The sequence below is a fragment of the Astyanax mexicanus genome, chromosome 24 (assembly GCF_023375975.1).
Source record: "Astyanax mexicanus isolate ESR-SI-001 chromosome 24, AstMex3_surface, whole genome shotgun sequence".
NCBI classification, from domain to species: domain Eukaryota; kingdom Metazoa; phylum Chordata; class Actinopteri; order Characiformes; family Acestrorhamphidae; genus Astyanax; species Astyanax mexicanus.
Genome location: NC_064431.1, coordinates 16,788,256 through 16,808,568, shown reverse-complemented (window position 1 = coordinate 16,808,568; position 20,313 = coordinate 16,788,256). Strand labels below are relative to the sequence as shown.

General features: G+C 39.0%; 2 protein-coding genes across 2 annotated transcripts; both read left to right on the top strand.

Annotated features, from left to right (window-relative positions):
* Positions 1–557: 557 nt before the first annotated feature.
* Positions 558–7,779, top strand: eef1akmt3 (EEF1A lysine methyltransferase 3). The gene is made up of 3 exons (XM_007248395.4): positions 558–785; positions 5,494–5,605; positions 6,513–7,779. The coding sequence occupies exons 1-3, from the start codon at positions 630–632 to the stop codon at positions 6,908–6,910; spliced, it is 666 nt and encodes a 221-aa protein (XP_007248457.3). The 5' UTR covers positions 558–629; the 3' UTR covers positions 6,911–7,779.
* Positions 7,780–11,197: 3,418 nt separating this feature from the next.
* On the top strand, positions 11,198–19,274 carry si:ch211-159e12.5 (uncharacterized). The gene is made up of 3 exons (XM_022682854.2): positions 11,198–11,442; positions 11,892–11,989; positions 13,558–19,274. Exons 2-3 carry the CDS (start codon positions 11,904–11,906, stop codon positions 18,410–18,412), a joined length of 4,941 nt encoding a protein of 1,646 aa, XP_022538575.2. The 5' UTR covers positions 11,198–11,442; positions 11,892–11,903; the 3' UTR covers positions 18,413–19,274.
* The last annotated feature ends 1,039 nt before the right edge of the window (positions 19,275–20,313 follow it).

Below are 20,313 nucleotides of genomic sequence, written 5' to 3'. Positions count from 1 at the left end.
ATTTCATTAGTCTGGAGGCATTAATGGTGTCTATTCGACCATAGTGTTCTAGAGGGCGCTGTTTACTGCTTTTTACTGTGAGACCTAATTAAACGTATATTCCAGAGCCCCTAAAGTGACATCAGGTAAAGTCGTGATCACGCATTATATTTTTTACATGATTTTACCTTAGGGGCTATGTAGTACTTGCTTAAAATGTATGAAAAAATACATAAAATAAAAGAGAAATAAAATAAATAAATAAACAAATGTATTCTCTACTAGTTGAAATGCAACACTTAAATGTAAGTTTTTACCCATATATTTGTTTTAGGAAACCACAGGTGGGCACCAAATAATAGAGGATATAAGAATCATATTAATGATGATGATGTCAGTAAACCTAAATTAAAAAAATAAAAAATAAAAACATTGCAGCCGCAGTGACTTTTATTAAGGTCTATTGCATGATATAATATGTTTATTAGAATAGTTAAAATGCTGAAGACTTTTAATATAACGGGTAAACCGCGGTCTGCAGCCCCGCCTCTTCCTGAGCAGCAGCAGCAGCAGCGGGAGAGCAGTAGTGGCCGGCTCAGGGCGCTGATCTGCGGCTGCAGCTGCTCTCTGATCCCGCGGGGTAATCTGGGATGGACGGGGAGGCGGGGGAGGTTTTCCCCGCGGAGGTTCTGCTGTTTGAGGACGGGTTCTCCGCGGAGGACTCGGTCTTGTGCTGCGGGCAGGTGTGCACGGTGCGGCAGGTGTTCAGCGCGAGCCTGGGGGTGGCGGCCTCAGTTTGGGAGGCGGTGAGTTCAGCGCGCGCTGCAGGAGCAGGGTGGTCTCTGTGGGCTTAAATAGTAGAGCCTAAAGCACCGCGTGCTGCTCACGAGGAACAGATCACCAACTGCAGTCTCACACTCTTACAGTCACTTATATACACCCTGATTAAAAACAGCATGGCCAGTTTAGTTTAGCTCTTGACCTGTAAGTTATAGAGTTTGTGTTGAAATTTGTAGGTTTAGCTGGAATAAAAGCATGATCAATGACCGCAGTGCTCCCCCAGCATGGCCAGACCACCATAGTGGTTGACCAGCATGATCAGTATCAAATGTTACACACACTATGTATACCAGTATGGGCCATTCCACCAAATGGATGTCATTTCAGTCCCCAGGAAAATCCGTGTATAAATGTGCACACTAAATACATTATTGTTAAGCATAGTGGCTTGTACATAGACCTAATTGCAAAAGTAAGATCTGTTTTTATATATAAAAAAAATAATAAAAACTACTTAAAACACTAAAAAATAGCATTTGTTACCTGTCCCCACTCTTTAACTATAAACTTTACCATGTAATATAATTATTAAAATCCTTCAGAGATTTTTTTGTATTATTGTTGTTTGACTTAAAACCCTCTCTATGCTTTATATATTTTTTTCATAATAAATCCATAATGTTTAAGTTAAAATACACATTTTAGTCCTGTTACCGAAAAACATTACCCCATCTGAAATATCTGATCATGGGAAGACCATGGGACGTTAAGTTTCTTCATTTGTTTTTTTCTGTGTATTAGATCTTATTGTAACTAAGAATGAGGAGGTCAATCTTAACACTCATTACTGTTGCCTAAATTAATTCTTAAATCTTATTTGTTTATTTTTAACATACAAATTTAGGGAAAATCACTAGAATGTGCTCAGTGTCCTCGTGCTATTAGCATAGCCGCCATTTAGCTATGTTTCAGGTTTTTGCTAATTCTGTGCTAAAAACTCAGTCCTGTTACTTTGTCATTTTACTCAAAACATAAAAAGCTATTAACAGTAGTGATTTTTTTGTCATAAATATCAATTATTTGAACATGTAGTCAACCGTTTATTTAAAATAAAGACTTTCTTGAGAGAAAATCAAAGAAATTAGTGGATTTTAAGTTAGATTCTGATAAGAAAACAGCTAAAAAAAAAAATAGTTTAATTTGGAAAAGTTATAACAAGCAAATCGCACCCATTTGGTGGAATGACCCGTATATCTGATGGAAGTCTCTGGAAGTCGGGCCTCCCTGTCACCCACAAGTATAAGTAAGGTTTTTGACAATTAACTTTTTGTGCAGCGGCAACCACAGCCTGCCAGACACTGTTCAGAGAGGTGTACTCTTTTTCTTCACCGCAAATCTCCCCTTTAAGAAATGCCCACAAGTTCTCAATAAGGTTTAGTTCAAGTAAGGAAGGGGCCATGTCATTATTTCTGCATCTTTAAGGCCTTTACTGGTTAAACCCGCAATGGACTACCGTATTTTTCGGACTATAAGGCGCACTTAAAAACTTTTAATTTTCACAAAAATTGACAGTGCGTCTTATAATACGGTGCGCCTTTTGTATGGATTTTACTCGTCAGGTTGTAAGGAGCAGTAAACACACACTCCGTGCAGCGTTATAGAGAGTTTCAGTGCTATACAGAGTCCAGAGCCGTGCAGCTCCGAGGCTGAGCAGCAATAGCATTAGCTAGATGCTAGCCGCTAAGCTAGCTAGCTTATTCACTGAGATCAGTATTATCTAAATTTTACTCGTCAGGTTGTAAGGAGCAGTAAACACACACTCCGTGCAGCGTTATACAGAGTTTCAGTGCTATACAGAGTCCAGAGCCGTGCAGCTCCGAGGCTGGAGCAGCAAATAGCATTAGCTAGCTTATTCACTGTTCAGAGATCAGTATTATCTAAATTTTACCCGTCAGGTGTAAGGAGCAGTAAACACACACTCCGTGCAGAGCCGTGCCGCTCCGAGGCTGGAGCAGCAATAGCTAGATGCTAACCGCTTAGCTAGCTAGCTTTTTCACTGTTCAGAGATCAGTATTTTCTAAATTTAGCACTTTTAATACTGCTGGAGCAGTATTATTAGAGTTAGATGCTAATCGCTAAGCGTTCACCGTTCAGAGGTGAGTTATCGGCCTGTAAGTCTGTGCTGCTTTGCCTGGCTAGCATTAGCTAGATGCTAAGCGCTAACTCTCTCAGAGGTGAGTTTTATCAGCCTGTAATCTGCTTGTTTACCGTGTTAAAACAAGCTACGGGGGACGAATCGCTAGCTAATATCTCACTGTCTTACCAGAACACGCAGGATTGTAACGCTCAGTGTAACGCTGTCGTTTAAGTTTGGGTTAACTTTACTAGTTTAGGTGACTAGCTAGCGTGCTAGCGGATAGCTATGCTAACGCTGGTGCAGCAAGCCTTAGTGGACATCTGGAAATCTAAGCTTACTGTAAATAAACTGAAGCACGTTACTCACCCAAATAAACAGTTTTCAGGAGAGGAATCTGTGTAGATTAATATCCAGCACTCGTTTGACTTTGAAATAGCTAGATTTGTATACTGAGACGCTCCACCGGCAAGCGACCACCCCCGGTGGGGGAAGGGAAACATGGCGCCACCCCTGTTCACTTTGATATAGGCACCCTTTCTAGTGTCACTTAACGCGCCTTATAATGCGATGCGCCCTATGTATGGAAAAATAGCAGAAAATAGGCGTTCTTTGATAGTGCGTCTTATAATACGGTGCGCCTTATAGTCCGAAAAATACGGTACTTTAGTGCATGCGATGGAGTATTGACCTGCACAAAAATCATGGTCTTTGTAAAATGCTGATTTTTTCCTTCCTTTTACTACAAACTGGCAGTAGGTTTGGGAGTTGATTTTAAGTCTTCATCTTAAACTCAAAAAGGTCCATCTAGCTTATCTTCAGTAATACTTACACAATAGTGGCGGTATGAATTCAGCATTCCTTATCTTGGCCATGTCTCTGAGCACTAAATACCTTGTACTTCTGGGCACTATGGGTAGGTTGTAGTTCTGGAATATGACAGCACTGGAGGATAATGAGTTCCTGGTCACTTCACGTTTGATTATTCTCAAATCTTTGCCTTTTTTTTTTCTCAACACTCTTCTTGCGCAACAAAACGTTTGATGGTTCTGTGATCTCTCCCCATTATCATAGCAATTTTTTTTTTATATATATTTTTTCTAGTTTTTCCCATTTTCTCCCCAATTTGCACAGCCAATTACGAAACCCATTCATTAGGACTCCCCCTATCACTAGTAATGCCCCAACAGACCAGAAGGGCAAAGACTAACACATGCTTCCTCCGATACATGTGAAGTCAGCCACCGCTTCTTTTCGAGCTGGTGCTGATGCATCATTGCCGAGCAGCCAGCGCGCTCGGAGGGAGCAAAATTGGCCCTGCTCCCTCCGGTTGGGTAGACAGTGCGGCTCGATTCCGGTACATCAGCTCACAGATGCTCTGTGCTGTGGACATCACCCTTAGAGTGATGTGGGGAGAGAGCGCCATCAACCCACCCGGAGGGAGCAGGGCCAATTTTGCTCCCTCTGAGCGCCAGCAGCTTGATGGCTAAGCTGCATGAGCGGTGGTTCGAACCTGCGACCTCCTGCTCATAGTGGCAGCGCTTTAGACCACTGGACCACTCGGTGCAGTCTTAGCAATTTTAAGAGCGTTGTATCCCTCTGAAAGATTTTTTAAAATATTTTTGACTTCCTAGAGTCAGCGCCTTTAAAAGTCTTTAAGAAGCTGCCTAATAATTATGCACACCTTGATATAAGGTGTTGATAGTCTTAGGCCACAACCTCCCTAATTACACAAATACACATAACCAGATATGCTTAAATTCAATAGACATTCAAGTTTATACAACTTGGAGTTGGAAAATATGCAAATAAGTGATGATATATAAGGGAGTTTTTCTTTGCCTTTGTTGCTCACTGCAGGTTCTATTTTGTATGTTCAGTGTTTTGTCTGATTCTCTGTCCTGCTACATTTAAGTAAAACTGCTTTGTGACAACATCAGTTGTAAAAAGTGTTATATAAATAAACTTCATTTGATTAGATTTGCTTTATATACATTGCTGTACAGATACTGTAGGTCCCTAATTCTAGTATTCTGCTGTATATCATTTCTCTCAGCAGTGAGTTTGTGTTAAGTGTTAAAAATTTCAGATCCCATTAGAACAAACACAGCTAAATATAAATACAGTACTGGAAAAGCACAGTGATTTTTATTTGTGTTTATTCTAATATTTGTATTCAACAAATTTCATTTGTTAGATTTAATCCCTAAACTGGCCCTGTGTCATTTATACTAAAGTAATATAAACCTATTACTTTGTCACTATGATCTGAGGCTGGCTTGTTTAAGTCCTGGGTTATACTGCTTCTCCATCAGCAGCCGGAGTCTGAGAGAGCACAGTTGGTCATGCTCTCTTATGGTGGGTAGGTGGTGCTCTCTCCCCTCATGAGTGCATTGTTATGCTGTCTAATGATGCTGCATTGATGGCAGTTGGAAAAGAGGTGGAGACTGACTTCTAGTTTCAGGATTGCAGTGCATTACAGTGAGAGAATTGAGAAAACAAATATCTATATAAATAGTATAATCTTTGAATTAACTATTTTCAATCTATTTTTGTTATTTTCTTGGTTTTAAAAGAATGTGTTTTTTTTTATTCCTCAGGCGATCCACTTGTGTCGGTACTTTGAGAAAACATCTCTGGATTTGAAGGGAAAGCGAGTGATCGAATTGGGAGCCGGGACTGGTTTTGTGGGTATACTGGCTGCCAAATTAGGTGAGTTTTAGCCCTGATATACTGTTTACTCTGTTAATTCGACAGCATAGATGGATAATTATGTTATTATATTATGTAGCACACAGACATAGATTAGAATATATAGTAAATATATATGTATGGAAAAGGGAAAGTTACAGTGACATGCAAACGTTTACCCATACCATAATTTCTGTAATATTGTAAGATAGTTTACAGATTTGTTCAGCTTTTTGCAGACAGGGTATTTGTTGGTATTTAATTAAACATATTCTACCTTCTACCCATGTTCCCTGGGCCACTGGCTACAGCACAAACCCATAGCATGATCTATCTTTCCCTATGGTTAACAGTTGCAGAGGTGTTTTTCTTTTCATATCACACCTTTGATCATTGAGTTAGATTTTAAATTCCACAGCGGTTATTTTCTCTATTAAAGCTCTCTGTTAACTCCTCATTAAAATATTGTAATTTAAAAAGCATTAAAACTACCCTGAGATATTATAATACAGTTTAAAGGCTCTATTCTTCTACGCCAAAACCAAACTACATGAAACTACAATATTATTACTGCCTCCCTTTCAATAATACAGGGAAATACCAACATGTATTTTTTTAAAATCATGATTAATCAAGGAATTTTGGTGTGATTTAATACAATAAATTTTAAAAAGATTTATATAACATATATAAAAATATTTTAGTTTTGCCAATCTAACACAGATTAATTTATTGTCATTTAAACACCCATTTAGCTTAGTTTTAAGCAGACAAAAAAGAAAAAATTATTTTGTTATTATTCTGATCTATTTTTTAATTGATTACCACCACTAATCTAAAGAGCAAAAAGTGTAATTCTCACCACACTACACTTGATTTTGTTCTCCAGTGTTCCCTATTTAATTTCTGCCTTTGTTTTCCACCACAGGAGCGTGTGTGACCATGACAGACCTTCCTCTGGTTATCCCACAAGCCGTCCAGAACATCGAGGCCAACACCCCACCGACCGGCTGGCCTGCAGAAGCTCCGGTGGCGGTTCCACTGAGCTGGGGCCGGGACCAGCAGAACTTCCCCTCAGACTGGGACTACGTACTGGGCACTGATATTATCTACATGCCGGAAACGTTCCCCCTTCTGCTGGACACACTGGTTCACCTGTGTGGGGGCGGAGCCACAGTGTACCTCTCGTCGAAGATGCGGCAGGAACATGGCACTCAGGACTTTTACGATCACTGGCTGCCGCAGAGGTTCGAGGTGGAGCTGGTGCAGAGAGAACCGGAGGAGAACATTAATATTTATAGAGCAGTTCTGAGACCGAGCAGCTAACAGAATACACCCTCCGGAATACGCCACTCTATGACCTTTAATTTTATCTAATGGGACCTATGTTTGGTTTTGTGCCTGTGCTCGTTGCGATATTGTTGAAATAATATATTTTCTAGCTTTAATATGAATGCTATTTGTATTCATTATGACATACAGGGGTTGGACAATGAAACTAAAACACCTGTCATTTTAGTGTGGGGGGTTCATGGCTAAATTGAAGCAGCCTGGTGGCCAATCATCATTAATTGCACATTGCACCAGTAAGAGCAGAGTGTGAAGGTTCAATTAGCAGGGTTTTGCTCGAAATATTGCAATGCACACAACATTACGGGTGACATACCAGACTTCAAAAGAGGACAAATTGTTGGTGCACGTCTTGCTGGCGCATCTGTGACCAAGCCAGCAAGTGGGATGTAACAAGAGCCACGGTATCCAGGGTAATGTCAGCATACCACCAAGAAGGACAATTCACACCCAACAGGATTAACTGTGGATGCAAGAGGAAGCTGTCTGAAAGGGATGTTCGGGTGCTAACCCAGATTGTATCCAAGAAACATAAAACCACGGCTGCCCAAATCACAGCAGAATTCAATGTGCACCTCAGCTCTCCTGTTTCCACCAGAACTGTCCGTCGGAACAATAAATTATTGTGGTCTAAAACCAGGTGTTTCCGTTTCATTGTCCAACCCCTGTAGGTGTTTATAAAGCAGCAGGCAGAATAAATTCTCTGCCTGAACCTATTCACACCTCACCCATTTCAGTGGATGACGTTTAATATATGCAATGTACTGTTACAAATGGCAACATAATGCCATAATTTATGCTATTTATTAATAAAGTATTAATAAACCTAATATATTCCCTCATGATTGCTGTCTGTCAGTGGTTTAGGACATCAATTCGAAAACTGTTTGTTTGCATTAAGCTAAACCTGTAATGGGCTCACATAGAGAGAGAGACCACGGGTCCATATATAGAGTATAGAGTCTGACCACTTTCTGTTCCCCTGTTATATCACTGTAAAACACTGTGAGTGAGTTCTATACAGAGACTGTAAAAAAGATGGACGCCGTGTCGCTGTTCCCATTCATTCAATGAAAATGAAGCCAAAATTTTCCGCCATGTTGGCGATCCTGAAACCTGAGTCTGCGCAGTAGAGACCAGAGGTGGGAGAAAGACTGTGGAGAGACAGCCTACTCATTTAAATAACCCCGCCCCTGAGGGCTGCCTCCACAAAGCTACACACAGTATATGGTCCCACCCATTCAGTCATTGGTCATACCCCGTCTAGGTGTAACCAAGCCCTTTTACAATAACCACACCTTTTTAAATAGAGCTGAATAAAGTTTTAAAACATGAATTCTGTGGGGATTTAAAAAATTGACAATATAAGTAGAGGTTACACTAGCTGTTGTATTTAAATAATGGAGGTAGAATTACAGTATATTGGAAAAAAAACGTCTGTTTTGCCATTAAAACCTATGGGTATGGGTGGAGTTACACAGCTTTCTGAAACCGAACAGCAGGGGGTGCCCGACCTGTGGTGGCTTCACTTTTGAGAGACGATGCTCTGTCCAGATATAAACAGTCTATTTTCCTAAATGAATGGGGGCGAATGGAGCTAAAATATAAAAACTTTAAATTAAAAATAGTGACTAACTACTTGTTCTGCGTATATTACATTTTAGAAAGTACAATAAGGTATTTTGCTAAAAAGCAAAGAAGACGTGCCTGTGTATTTTCATTTTCAGTAAACACAAAGTGAGTGGAAATGGAGGAGCTACTGAACACGATGTCATGTGACCCAAGAAAGCCAATTAACTCCTTGGTTCTCCTGTTTTTTTTAATTGCACTCTGGATGCAAGAGTTTTATCACTTATCATCTTGCATGAAGATCAAATCAAATTTATGACAAATTTATGACAAAAACCATAAAATTCCAATGATATACCGGTAAATGCTATAAAATACCAGCTAATAACATCCATGAACACAGGAGTTCTTGCTTCAACACATCGATTTTAAGGACTGACTGTTCACTTGCTGTCTAATAATGTATATACCATCCAGTTACAAGAGCAACTGAAACCAGATCATCAGCATAATTGGTTTTAATGTTATGGCTGATCATTTTCATCACTCAGTAAACAGACAAAACAGCAATAAGAGAGTGTTTAGAGCTGGGAGAGTGAGTATATGTTAGTACTGGTGGAGCTCTCTCTCTCTCTCATCCCCTCATCCGCAGGGCTCTGCTGATCACTGAATTTCTGTTCAGAGAGAAAAGCCTGTTTGTTCCGCTGTGGAGTTCCAAAGAAAGGCTGCTGCCCCCACCGCCACGCAACCGCCGCTCTATCAGCCTATTGCTCCATCCGACAAAACAACAGATCTTTATCTGCAGCGTGATGCAGCTCGACCTGCGATCTGTATCACCTGAACCCTGCTGAAGTAATAATGCAGGTTACTGCTGATCTGGATCTCATGGTCTCAGTAAATCTACTGTAGAACGTATGGATCCACATGGGCAGCAGATCTAGTAGACGACATATCAGTAAAGTATTCAGACATAGTAAATCATATTCTATATAAACTGACCCCAGTACATACACAATTTTACACATATTTATATTTTATATTTTATACCTTGGTGTCAGGAATCATCGTATGCTTGAGGTGTTTGAATAGCTCCGTTATTATGACGTCACAATAAGGAAATGTGCATAAAACCACCCTTGAGCCACCCCTCACCCGTCTATCCCCACGGCATTCTGTTTAAGAGCCTCAGACAGATAATCCAGCAGACTTTGTCTGACATAGGGATCCGTACCTACTGTCTGTGGGAAGTCAGCAAATGAGGAAGTTGTAAGTACTTTCAAATAAGGAGTTTTGTGCTTCTAATGCAGTTAAGCATCAACTACCTTGTTAGTGTTTTGCCATTTCATTTAGCACAAGCTATCACTAATCTGTGGTAAACACTCAACATACCCATGGTGTGGAAATCTTAATTGCATAAAAGTGACAGAGCCCTTAAACGGGTCATTCTTATAGGGACTGAAACTGGCAAGAATAGAGCTGGTAAGGACTTTGTATGTGTCCGTCCTGATGCTTTGACTGTTCGCATGACCCTACAGCATACCCGCTCTCCAAGCTACTGATTGCTCTCACCTGTTTATCTGTTTATTTTTACCCCTCATTTCCGTCTGTTCCCTGCCAAGTATTACAGTTAGTTAACCTAGCCTTTCATACAACACATTTTCTTGTTTTGTCTATCCATTACTCTCTCAGTGTCTCAGAAAAGTAGAATATTATTTAAGGTACTTTTGGCAGTGTGGGCAGTGTGCCAAGTCCTGCTGGAAAAATTAAATCTGCATCTCCATAAAGGTTGTCAGCAGAGGGGAGCATGAAGTGCTGTAAGATTTTTCGGGAAAACACTGCACTGACTTTGGACTTGATTATAACACAGTGGACCAACACCAGCAGATAACATGTCTCTCCAAACCATCACTGATTGTGGAAACTTCACACTAGACCGCAAACAGTTTGGACTGTGTTCCTCTCCACTCTTCCTTCAGACACTGGTCCCTTGATTTACAAATTAAATAAAGATTTACTGATGATCAGTGATGGTTTGGAGAGTCATGTCATCTGCTGGTGTTGATCCACTGTGTTAAATCAAGTCCAAAGTCAGTGCAGATTTGTTTTCCCAGAAAATCTTACAGCACTTCATGCTTCCCTCTGCTACTGACAACTTTTATGGAGATGCACATTTCATTTTCCAGCAGGACTTGGCACACTGCCCACACTGCCACAAGTACCAATTGGTCTTATTATATAATACTCTACTTTTATGAGAAACTAATTTTTGCTTTTTCATTGGCTGTAAGCCATAATCATCAACAATAAAAGAAATAAAGCTTAAAATACATCAATCTGTGTGTAATACATCTATACAATATATGAGTTTCACGTTTTGAACTGAATTACTGCAATTAACTTATGATATTCATTTTTTTTATTTCATAACAACTCATTATGTTCCAACAGTGTTGATGATGACACTTGTTGTGTGATTTTTAGTCCAATCACATCATCAGCTTGCTTTGTTGATCTAACAATAGAGCTCCTAAACCTGCTGAGCTACACATTCACCATGGGCCACTGTGTACCCCCCACTTTACACACACATACTCTGACACATTTGTGTGTGTGTGTGTGTTTGTGTGTGTATTGGTATGTAAGGATGCCTCCCAGTTGCTCATCCCTGCTCACTTTCTTAGAAAGTTTCCTCCAAGCCAATAAACACATCATTCCTGAAGGTTCTTCATTAGAATTGTGTTTTGATTGGATGTTCTGTGTAGTGAGAGTCTTCATCACTAACACACACACAGCTAGAGGTGGGCAGCAGGTGGGCGGAGTCAGGCCCATGAGGGAGGGGCTGTAAAAACACACTCCTCTTCATATGAAGTGGCTGAGTCTGCAGTATCCCCGCCTGTCCGTCAGCAGGAGCTCCACACCAGCATCTCACCCGCCTGAAGGTAACAGCATCTAATCAATCTGATCATAGTTATATCAGTAGAGGATGAATTAGTATGATATTCATATGATCATGTGTGTAATTACATGTTTATAACTGGCCATGCTAACTGGTAATGCCATCAGTCCACTGGACAAATGGTTAGGGTGGAATTGTCTTAAGTTTGTTTAAATTAATATTTCTAAACATTTTATATTTTCAAAATTGTTTTCAGCCTTAATTCTCAATAGAATATTTTTTTATATTTGTTTTATATATATTTTTATGATAATATATAAAATGTGAGACAGTGAAGTGTATATATATATATATATATATATATATATATATATATATATATATATATATATATATATATATATATATATATATATATATATATTAATTTATACATGTCTTTTTACGATAATTGTATATATTTTAATGTGTATTTTTTCAATTCAAATAAAGAAATCCAAAAACATGGAATTCTGGGATGGAAGAGAGAGGCATGCATCGCCATATGGAAAGTACAGAACTGTTCCTGGGTGGAGCTCATCCTCACACATGTATGTACAGATATTAATGGAGTTAATTAATATTAATTCAGTATTTTTTATTTTAGGTCAATGTAAAAAAGGAATTTTTCTATTGGTCCATTTATCTTTAAATTCTGATACAATATAAAAACAACCTACATTCACATTTTGGAGGTAAATAGAAAAATAGAAAATGTGAAAGAATTAATATTAATAAATATTTACAGACTGACATCCCAAATTGCCATGGTACAGGACTTGTATGTCATGTCCCATGACTTTTGTCATGTCACACAGAAGCTACAGAACGTTGCACTGACCTGTGGGATATGTGGGCGGGGTCTCCTGCATTGACTGTAAAGGTGAATTCTGCCAGAATTGAATGTCATTAGTCAATGTTTATGCAGACAGCTCTACCCACACACCAACGGCCACCATCATTACCACCATCTACACTGTTCACTGCATTATCAAAAAATAGCTAAATTGATAGATGAAAATGTACACAAAAAAATTATGCATTAGGTTTCCTTAAGCAATACAAGACAGCATATTACATCAACACAATTAGAGCCAAATTAGAGCCAAAAAGAACTAATAGACACACTGAAATGTTAATTTTTCATTTATCCCTTTCAGACCTGAATTATATTCCAGTGATGGGAACATATAAGAATATAAGAATGCTATTTTTTGTGCTGATACAAAACAGGACTGTTATATTTTTACATAAACTCTATATTTAAAATTAAATCCAAATAACTAAACTATTTAAATGCTTTTTAATGTCTATTGCATTGGCATTTATGTTTAGATTGACCTTTTTAATTTCACAAACTATCCCTTAACAGTAAAATAAACAATAAAAAAGTGTTCTAAACCACAAAATAATTAAAAAGCAGCTCTTACTTTGCTTCATTGGCTATAATGCTGCCATGCACTAATGTCTTGAGTTGCTGTGTTTTTTATAGTGCAGTAGGCGGGGCTAAAGTACTGTTTTATTGGCTGGTAAACTTTTTTATTGGGGGTAAATTGTCTACTCTGATGGACAACAGGCCTTAATAACTGTTATGTACAACAAAACACAAAAAAAGAAAATACGTGGTAAACATTGTAATGGATATAGGGTCTGAAAGGGTTATTTACTGTGCCAACAACAGCCTGTCAGGCAGCAGAAACCTTACGGAAGAAGAGGACACAACAGCAATCCATAAAGAAAAGATCTAAAACATTCAGATAATACATTCAGATAATACATAAGCAAATAGTTATATCAGTAAAAATCTTCCTACTGCAGGTGTTGACTGTTAGGATCAGGATAAAAGCCTCCAATTTGAAAGTTTTCTGGAGTGTATTGTGGATGCATTATGATTCAATAATATGGAAATAATGTACACATTTACATCTAGGATCATCCATAGATCACTTTTTTCCTCCTGGAAAGTAATCAAGCTGACAAGGTTCAGAAAGCAGGTTAAGTCCAAAGATAACAGTTCCATCTGAGGTCACTCTGTGGCAGATTGCCATCTGAAAATGTACAAGATAATTATGTATGAACTTTGACTTTGTACTTTGTATCTGTCTTTCCTTGCTTGTAGATATCCTAGCAAGACTCCTGCAGCACCCAACCCAGAGCCCAGAGCTGAGTACCAGGGCTGGATGAGTCAACCAAGCAGTTGGATGATTCCAGGGTCGAGAACTGCTGGGACTATGAGAGACTATGTAAACTGGACTGACATAGCACCTTCATCACGCTGTCCTCCTGAAAATCTGCACTGCCCTCAAGAGTTAGCTACTACATACAGTGGTCAGGAGAGAGGTTTAGACGGACAGAGTGTTCTATCAGACCGACACAGAGAAAAGGAGAGGCTGGTACAAAGAGGGGAGTTGGCAAATAAATGGCAAACTTGCAGTTCAACTCTTCACCGAAAAGAAAAGGAAAAACTTAGTGCCAACAGTTTTCGAGAGCTGGAGGCTTGGGCCAACCGTTATTACCACTCTCTGCCCAGACAAAGGCATCTAGAAGCAGGGAAGTGGAATGCAACTCAGAACTTTCCGGAATGTGAAAGGATGTCAAGGCCTGCAAGGAAGATAGTTGGTCCAGAACCCAACCAACTGCCCCCTGCAAACACTTCTGTCCCACATAATCAAGAAAAGAGCAACCTCAATAACAGACTGAGGGCTCAGTTGGAGGCTTGGAAGGCACAGCAACTACCTTCTTATGTACCAGCAAAGCAGAGTCCTTCAAGGAAGAATACAGTCCTGAGCCAATCTTTCAGCCATCCCCCAAATTACATGTCCCCACCACCATACAGTGGTCCACAGGATACAAACATCATGCAGGTACCTGGACAATGCACAGCAAAGGCCAGGGCTGAACCCATGATGGAGTACAGAGTTGAGAGCAGACCGGTTACCTCTGCATTTCCTGTGCCAAGAACATCAGATCATTCCTTTGTCCCCTCGATGGAGGGAAGACAACACATAGCACATCCATCAAATGATGGGATCTCAAGAAATTTAGATTTGACTTACCCTGAAGCAGATCAAGCCAGGAAACAGCAAATGCTGTTAAGCACACTTGCGAAATCCCTTGCTGTTAAACAGCAGGCAGTCCAGAAGCAAGAGGCTGCCATGCCACAAGAATCATCACATCAGATCTCTGAGAAAAATCAGATGTCCTACTTGGATGATGCGCTCCCCCAGCAGTGCAAACCCAAAAAAAGAAGAGGTGGAGAGACAGTGTTTTGCTTGGTCTCTCGTATGGGTGAACTAGCTGGATTGTCCAGTTCCCCTGATGAACCACTCAAATCCCACTCGCTGCCTCTTCTAAACGTCCCAACTCCTGGAGGTACAAAAGCAAAGCAGAGTTGTGAAAGGCAGCAAGAAAGCCAAGAGCCAGTTAAGCTGGCAGATGAAGTCGATTCTGAATCTTTGATGCCCCATAAAGTAGAGGAAGTTATATCTGAAAGAAATCAAGACAAGACTTCTGAGCATATCTTAACAGATCAGGAAGTTACCAACAAAGAAAGACTACAGAGAGAAATTCAGGAGACTTTGTTGGCAAAACATACTGTAAAACAATGCTTTCAAACTATCAAAGAAAGTGAAGACCCTAAAACCAGTGTACCTTATAAGGTAGAAGGAAGTATTGATCCTTGTGTATCCTCTGAATCTCCTCTAGCACCTGAGACAACCGAGAGCCTGGTGGCACCACACAGTAATCAAACCACAGTAAAATTCCCTGTATGGAAGGAACCAAAACGGCACAACTGCTCAAAAGAAAAGCCAAACAAAGATATTAGTAATGTAGGCCAAAAAGAAGAAGCAACTGACGCACAACCAAAGCAATCAGAAGTCAGACATAATATTAACACAATCAAAGACAAGAACAGAGGTCTTGTGGTCATAGATGCTACTTGCGTTGTCGTTAAAGTTGAGTTCATCTTTCCTCCTGAAAAGGAGCATGTCCAGTACGTGTGTTCACGTTCAAGTGACTCATATGAACACAGCTCAGAATCTCTGAACCTTCAAGTCCAAAATGATGACCACAGTAACAATGATACAATAGGTGCAATGGAGAAAAGTTCTGTTGCAAACAATTTGCAGGAAGTTCACGTGCAAATCCAAGAGAAGGACGATGATGATTTGAGGAACAGAAGTCCAATAAATGTTTTGAGTGATATAGTTCTTAAAGATCCAAACCAAATTCCAAATGAGGTCATTTCTGAAAATGAAACTCTCAAGGAAAGAGCAGAAAGGATTCTTGGAATTACATTCCAGAATTCCAGCAATGAAGGGCATACACTGGATGAGCTGCCTCAAATGTCCGAAACAAAAGAGGATCTCCAAAGAATTCAAGAGGAGCCAGGGGGATGTTCTGTAGCTGAAGTTGATGTTGTCAGGAACACGGACAGTCAGTTGATTGGAGAGGAATCATCTGATAATCTTGAACCCCCAACAAAGGAGACCTCAGGGTTGATGACGAGTACCGAAGGGATTCTAGAAGAATCGGAGGTGAATCTTGTAGATAGTGTAAAGACACTTCAAACACATGAGGTCATTGCAGTTACTAAACAGGAAAATGAAGACACTTCAAAAGACGATAAAGCTATGCTGCAAGAAATTTTTACAACACAGAATACAGAAGCTGAGTCAAGATCCAATTCTGACATTGAAACTATCCAATATCTGAACAATAGTTTAGAGGGCAAAGTCAACAGATGTACCTCTAATGAAACATGTGGCACAAATGTTCTCCTTTTATCTTTCTTTGATGACTGTGTGGAAAAAACAACCCGGTCTTTCCACCAAGAAGGTAGTCCCAGAGAGGGTAATCCATTGTGTGAAACAGGTGATGAAAATAACACCTACTCAACCCTCCCAGATGATTTGGTTGAAGACAGTTGTAAGATTCATACCCAGGAAGAAACTCCAGGTGAGGGCATTCTCTCAAATGACCTGCAGATTCTTTGCCCAACCCTAATTCAAGACTTACCTGAGGAGGGTGACTCTTTATTAGAAATGGGTGACAGCTATGATGAACACAATGAATCATTTGACAAAGAAGGAACCTCCAGAGACAGTGGGACTTCAAATGCAACTGATGATGTAGGCAATCAAATGGAAACCTTTATGGAGACTGCTGGTGAATTCATTGGGCAAAGAGATGCTACCAGCCTTTCAGATAAAAACGATGACAAAAAGAATACCTGCTCTCTTCTTGGCCACTCTGTAGAGGGCACAATTGAGCCGGAATTTAGCCAAGAAGGTACCCTCTTTAATGAACCAGATGACCTGCAGAACATTTGTCCATCCGTTCTTGGCAAATCCTTGGAAGGCCCTAGTGAAATAGTTATTCAAGAAGCTCCTAGTTCCAAGGAGGACGTCCCGTCAAATCCATTTGGAGAGAAAGATCCAGGGGAGTGCATTCCCTTAGATGAAATGGATAGCATTGAAAATGTACGTTCAGGCTTCTTTGATGACCATGTAGAAGACAATTGTCAGAGATACTGTCCAGAGCAAAGTATAGAGGATGCCAACGAGTCAAATAAAGCTGTTAGTAGCTCTGTGAAAGATTTGAATGATCAAGAAAGTAAACCCAAAGAAAGTTCCCAGTCAACTGAACAAGATGATGCCAGCGTTCCTGGTCTAGTTCTGCATCTTGACTCTAGCAAACCATATAGCAAAGAGGGTGGGCTCATGGAGGGTAACCTCTCAGATGAAGCAGATGGCACAAGGATTCCTTGTCCAATTTTTTGTAACTCTGATGAAAATAAAAGTCAGCTGGTAACTGAACAAGAAGACAGTTACCAAGCATTTGGAACCTCAGATAAAACCGATACTGTACAGAACCTTCATGGAACTCTTCATGGAAGTTTTGAGAAAGACTTGCTTGAGTTGTCTTGCCAGGAAAGCAGATCCAACACGGATAGCCTCTTGAATGAAACAGAGGATGTGAACATAATGGACCATGGAGATATCTCACTTCTGGCACTTTCAGCACTTTATTGTTCCACTCTGCATGAACAAGAGTCAACTTCCAAGTCACCTCCTGAATCTCTGTCACCCTGTTCTCTGTCACCCTGTTTGTCTGAATCTTCTCAAAAGCTGAACAAATGTTGTTTATTGACACCATCACTTCTTGAGACTTCTTGTTCAAGTTCACAATCTGAACATCAGAATGAATTATTGTCGCTTTTCTCTTTTCAAACTGACATCAACCCTTCAACTCTACCAACTCCAGATTGTTCTGATCACTCTCGACTTCTGGAGAGCTGCTCTCAGACTGGTAACATTCACTGTGAGGTCTGGTCTCCAACTTCTTCCACGTCAACAAAATGCATGAAAAAGCAGTATCCCAAATCATTGTGGGACGCAGTGAACCGCATTCGTAAACACACCGCACCTGATTCAGAAACCGAAGACGAGGAGAGCGGAGTTGAACTTTGGGAACAAATGGAAAACACCGTTGTGGAAGATCACTTAACTGATGACACGGAGGTGCAACTGCAGGAATCTGTCCTGGAAGAGGGAAGAATAGGTGACATTATTGAACGTAATGATGATAAAGAGCAAAATTCACCAGCAAAAGTCTCCATCGTATCTGATATGTATCTGGTAGATGGGACTATCGAGAAAGGCATTCCATTAGAGGAACAGGGACATTTGGACGAGGTCGAGAGGACAGTAGACGTAGGTCAACCTGAAGATGATACTCTGTCCAGCAGCAGCCTGGACAGTCACGATTCAAACAACACAGTTATTGAGGGAGAGGGAAATGAAAAAATATTGGAAAGTGATACAGAAGAAGATGGGAACAATGAGGAAGTACTTCAGACACCTTATTTGATCAATAAGAATAAAGGAATTTCCAGTGAAAAGCTGGATTTATCCAGTGTCTTGGAGGAAGATGACAACTGTGAGATTTCTGCGGTTTTCAAAGATAAATAAAATGCAAAATATATATATGTTATTAAGTTATTCTTATTTATGTGATCTATAGATTACTATGGGAGATGCCTTTCAATTAGTTTACTTTTAAATTAAATCTTTGGTTGTCTAGATGGGGGTTGTATATTGTAATAGATATTTTGTCAAGTGAAATCTTCAAATCTTTAATCTAGAAATCTAATATTTCTAGTTTTTTATTAGATTGCATTGTAAACACATTTAACTATTAATATTGTTTTTAGAAATAATGCTTTAAACAAACAAATCTTACTGCACTGTAAATATATCTTATGTTGCTTTTTGCTTCGTCTATTAGATATAAAAAGTCATATAATCAATAGTCATTAAGTTGGATTTTTTTAACAGTGGAATAGAACACTTTAATGGATAAATGAAGCATAAAATGAAATAAATAAAATACAAAATAAATACCTTAATAAAAGCATATGTTTTTTAAAATATCAAAATATCAACAATCAAGAATTGGAGATTATGGATATTTGTGTCATTTTTTTGCAGTCTTCAACAACCCCCATGTAAGTATTTATGTGCTTTTTTCTACATATTAAACAATATGTTAAAGATGAGTTATTAGTTTTTAGCTCAGCGTCAGACTATGTGATCATTTGCTGTGAAGTAATTTTCAACCTGACATGAATTTTTAATTTATAAAATCATGCTTTTAACTAATTAACTACTGAATTTTCACCACTTTATCTGTTTGCTGTTTTATTGACAAGTAAACCAGATAGATATGGATATTAGTTAAAAACAACAGTGTGTTTAGAAATTGTTTATATAAACATCCTCTATATATGTGTAAATTACTGTTTAAACCCACAGTATGTGCATTTTAATTGTTATTATACTGTAAATGGCAACGTATACATGTGTCATGTGCTTGTGTATAAATAACAGTATTGTAAAAAAAAAATCATTATTGCTTATAAACATTGTTATTTGTGTGTTTTTTTTTTAGTGTGACATTTTCAAGATATAATACTGATTGCATCTAGCGTGTAAATCTTTTAATCATCTGGTTGAACCGGTCTGATGCCTGAGTGAGTAAGGCCCAGCTGACAGTGTCTGGAAAATTTTCATCAGAGCTTAAAATAGAGAAAGAGACTTACAGATCAAACAAGACTGAACAACCAGAACAGATTTAATTATAAAGAATTATATGAAGCACATTCCAAACATAAAGCCTTAAATACACATGAATAAAAAACAAGAAAAACAGGAATATGAATGGATAAAAAAATAAATAAAATTGATATAATATATAATAATATAAAAAATTAGTAGCAGAAAAAGTATCAGAATATAAAAAACAACAACATTTTTTTCACTTCTGGAGCAGTAGAACAATGTGTATCAGACACTGTTGGTTTTCACTTAATCAAATTAATTAGATCAATTAGTAGATTTTTGTTGAGTGTTTTAATGAGGAGCGTGGAGTTGGTTTCTTACTGGAACCTTCTGGTCCACCTTAAATAGACCAGCAGCGCCTAAACATCTTTACTGCTGGACCACTGTCACCACTGCGGAATTAAGGTGGAACTGAAAATTAGAATATTTAAAAATGTAAATAAAAAAATAAAAATAATAATTAGAACAACAGGAAATTGAATGAACAAGGATTCAATACTAACTGAAATTTATATAAATTTTAGTTATAGTATAAAAAAAACCTACGGTGGCTGAGAAAGCCCAACGCAGTGCAAATTGAAAAGCGCTGCAAAAGCACAAAACACATCCATCAAAATTACAACACAGGCGCAGCAAATAGAAAAACGCGCTGCAAAAAGTTGTGTTGTGGTTCCATTTGCAGCGCGTTTTTCTATTTGCAGCGCGTTTTTCTTTTTGCAGCGCGTTTTTCTATTTGCTGCGCCTGTGTTGTA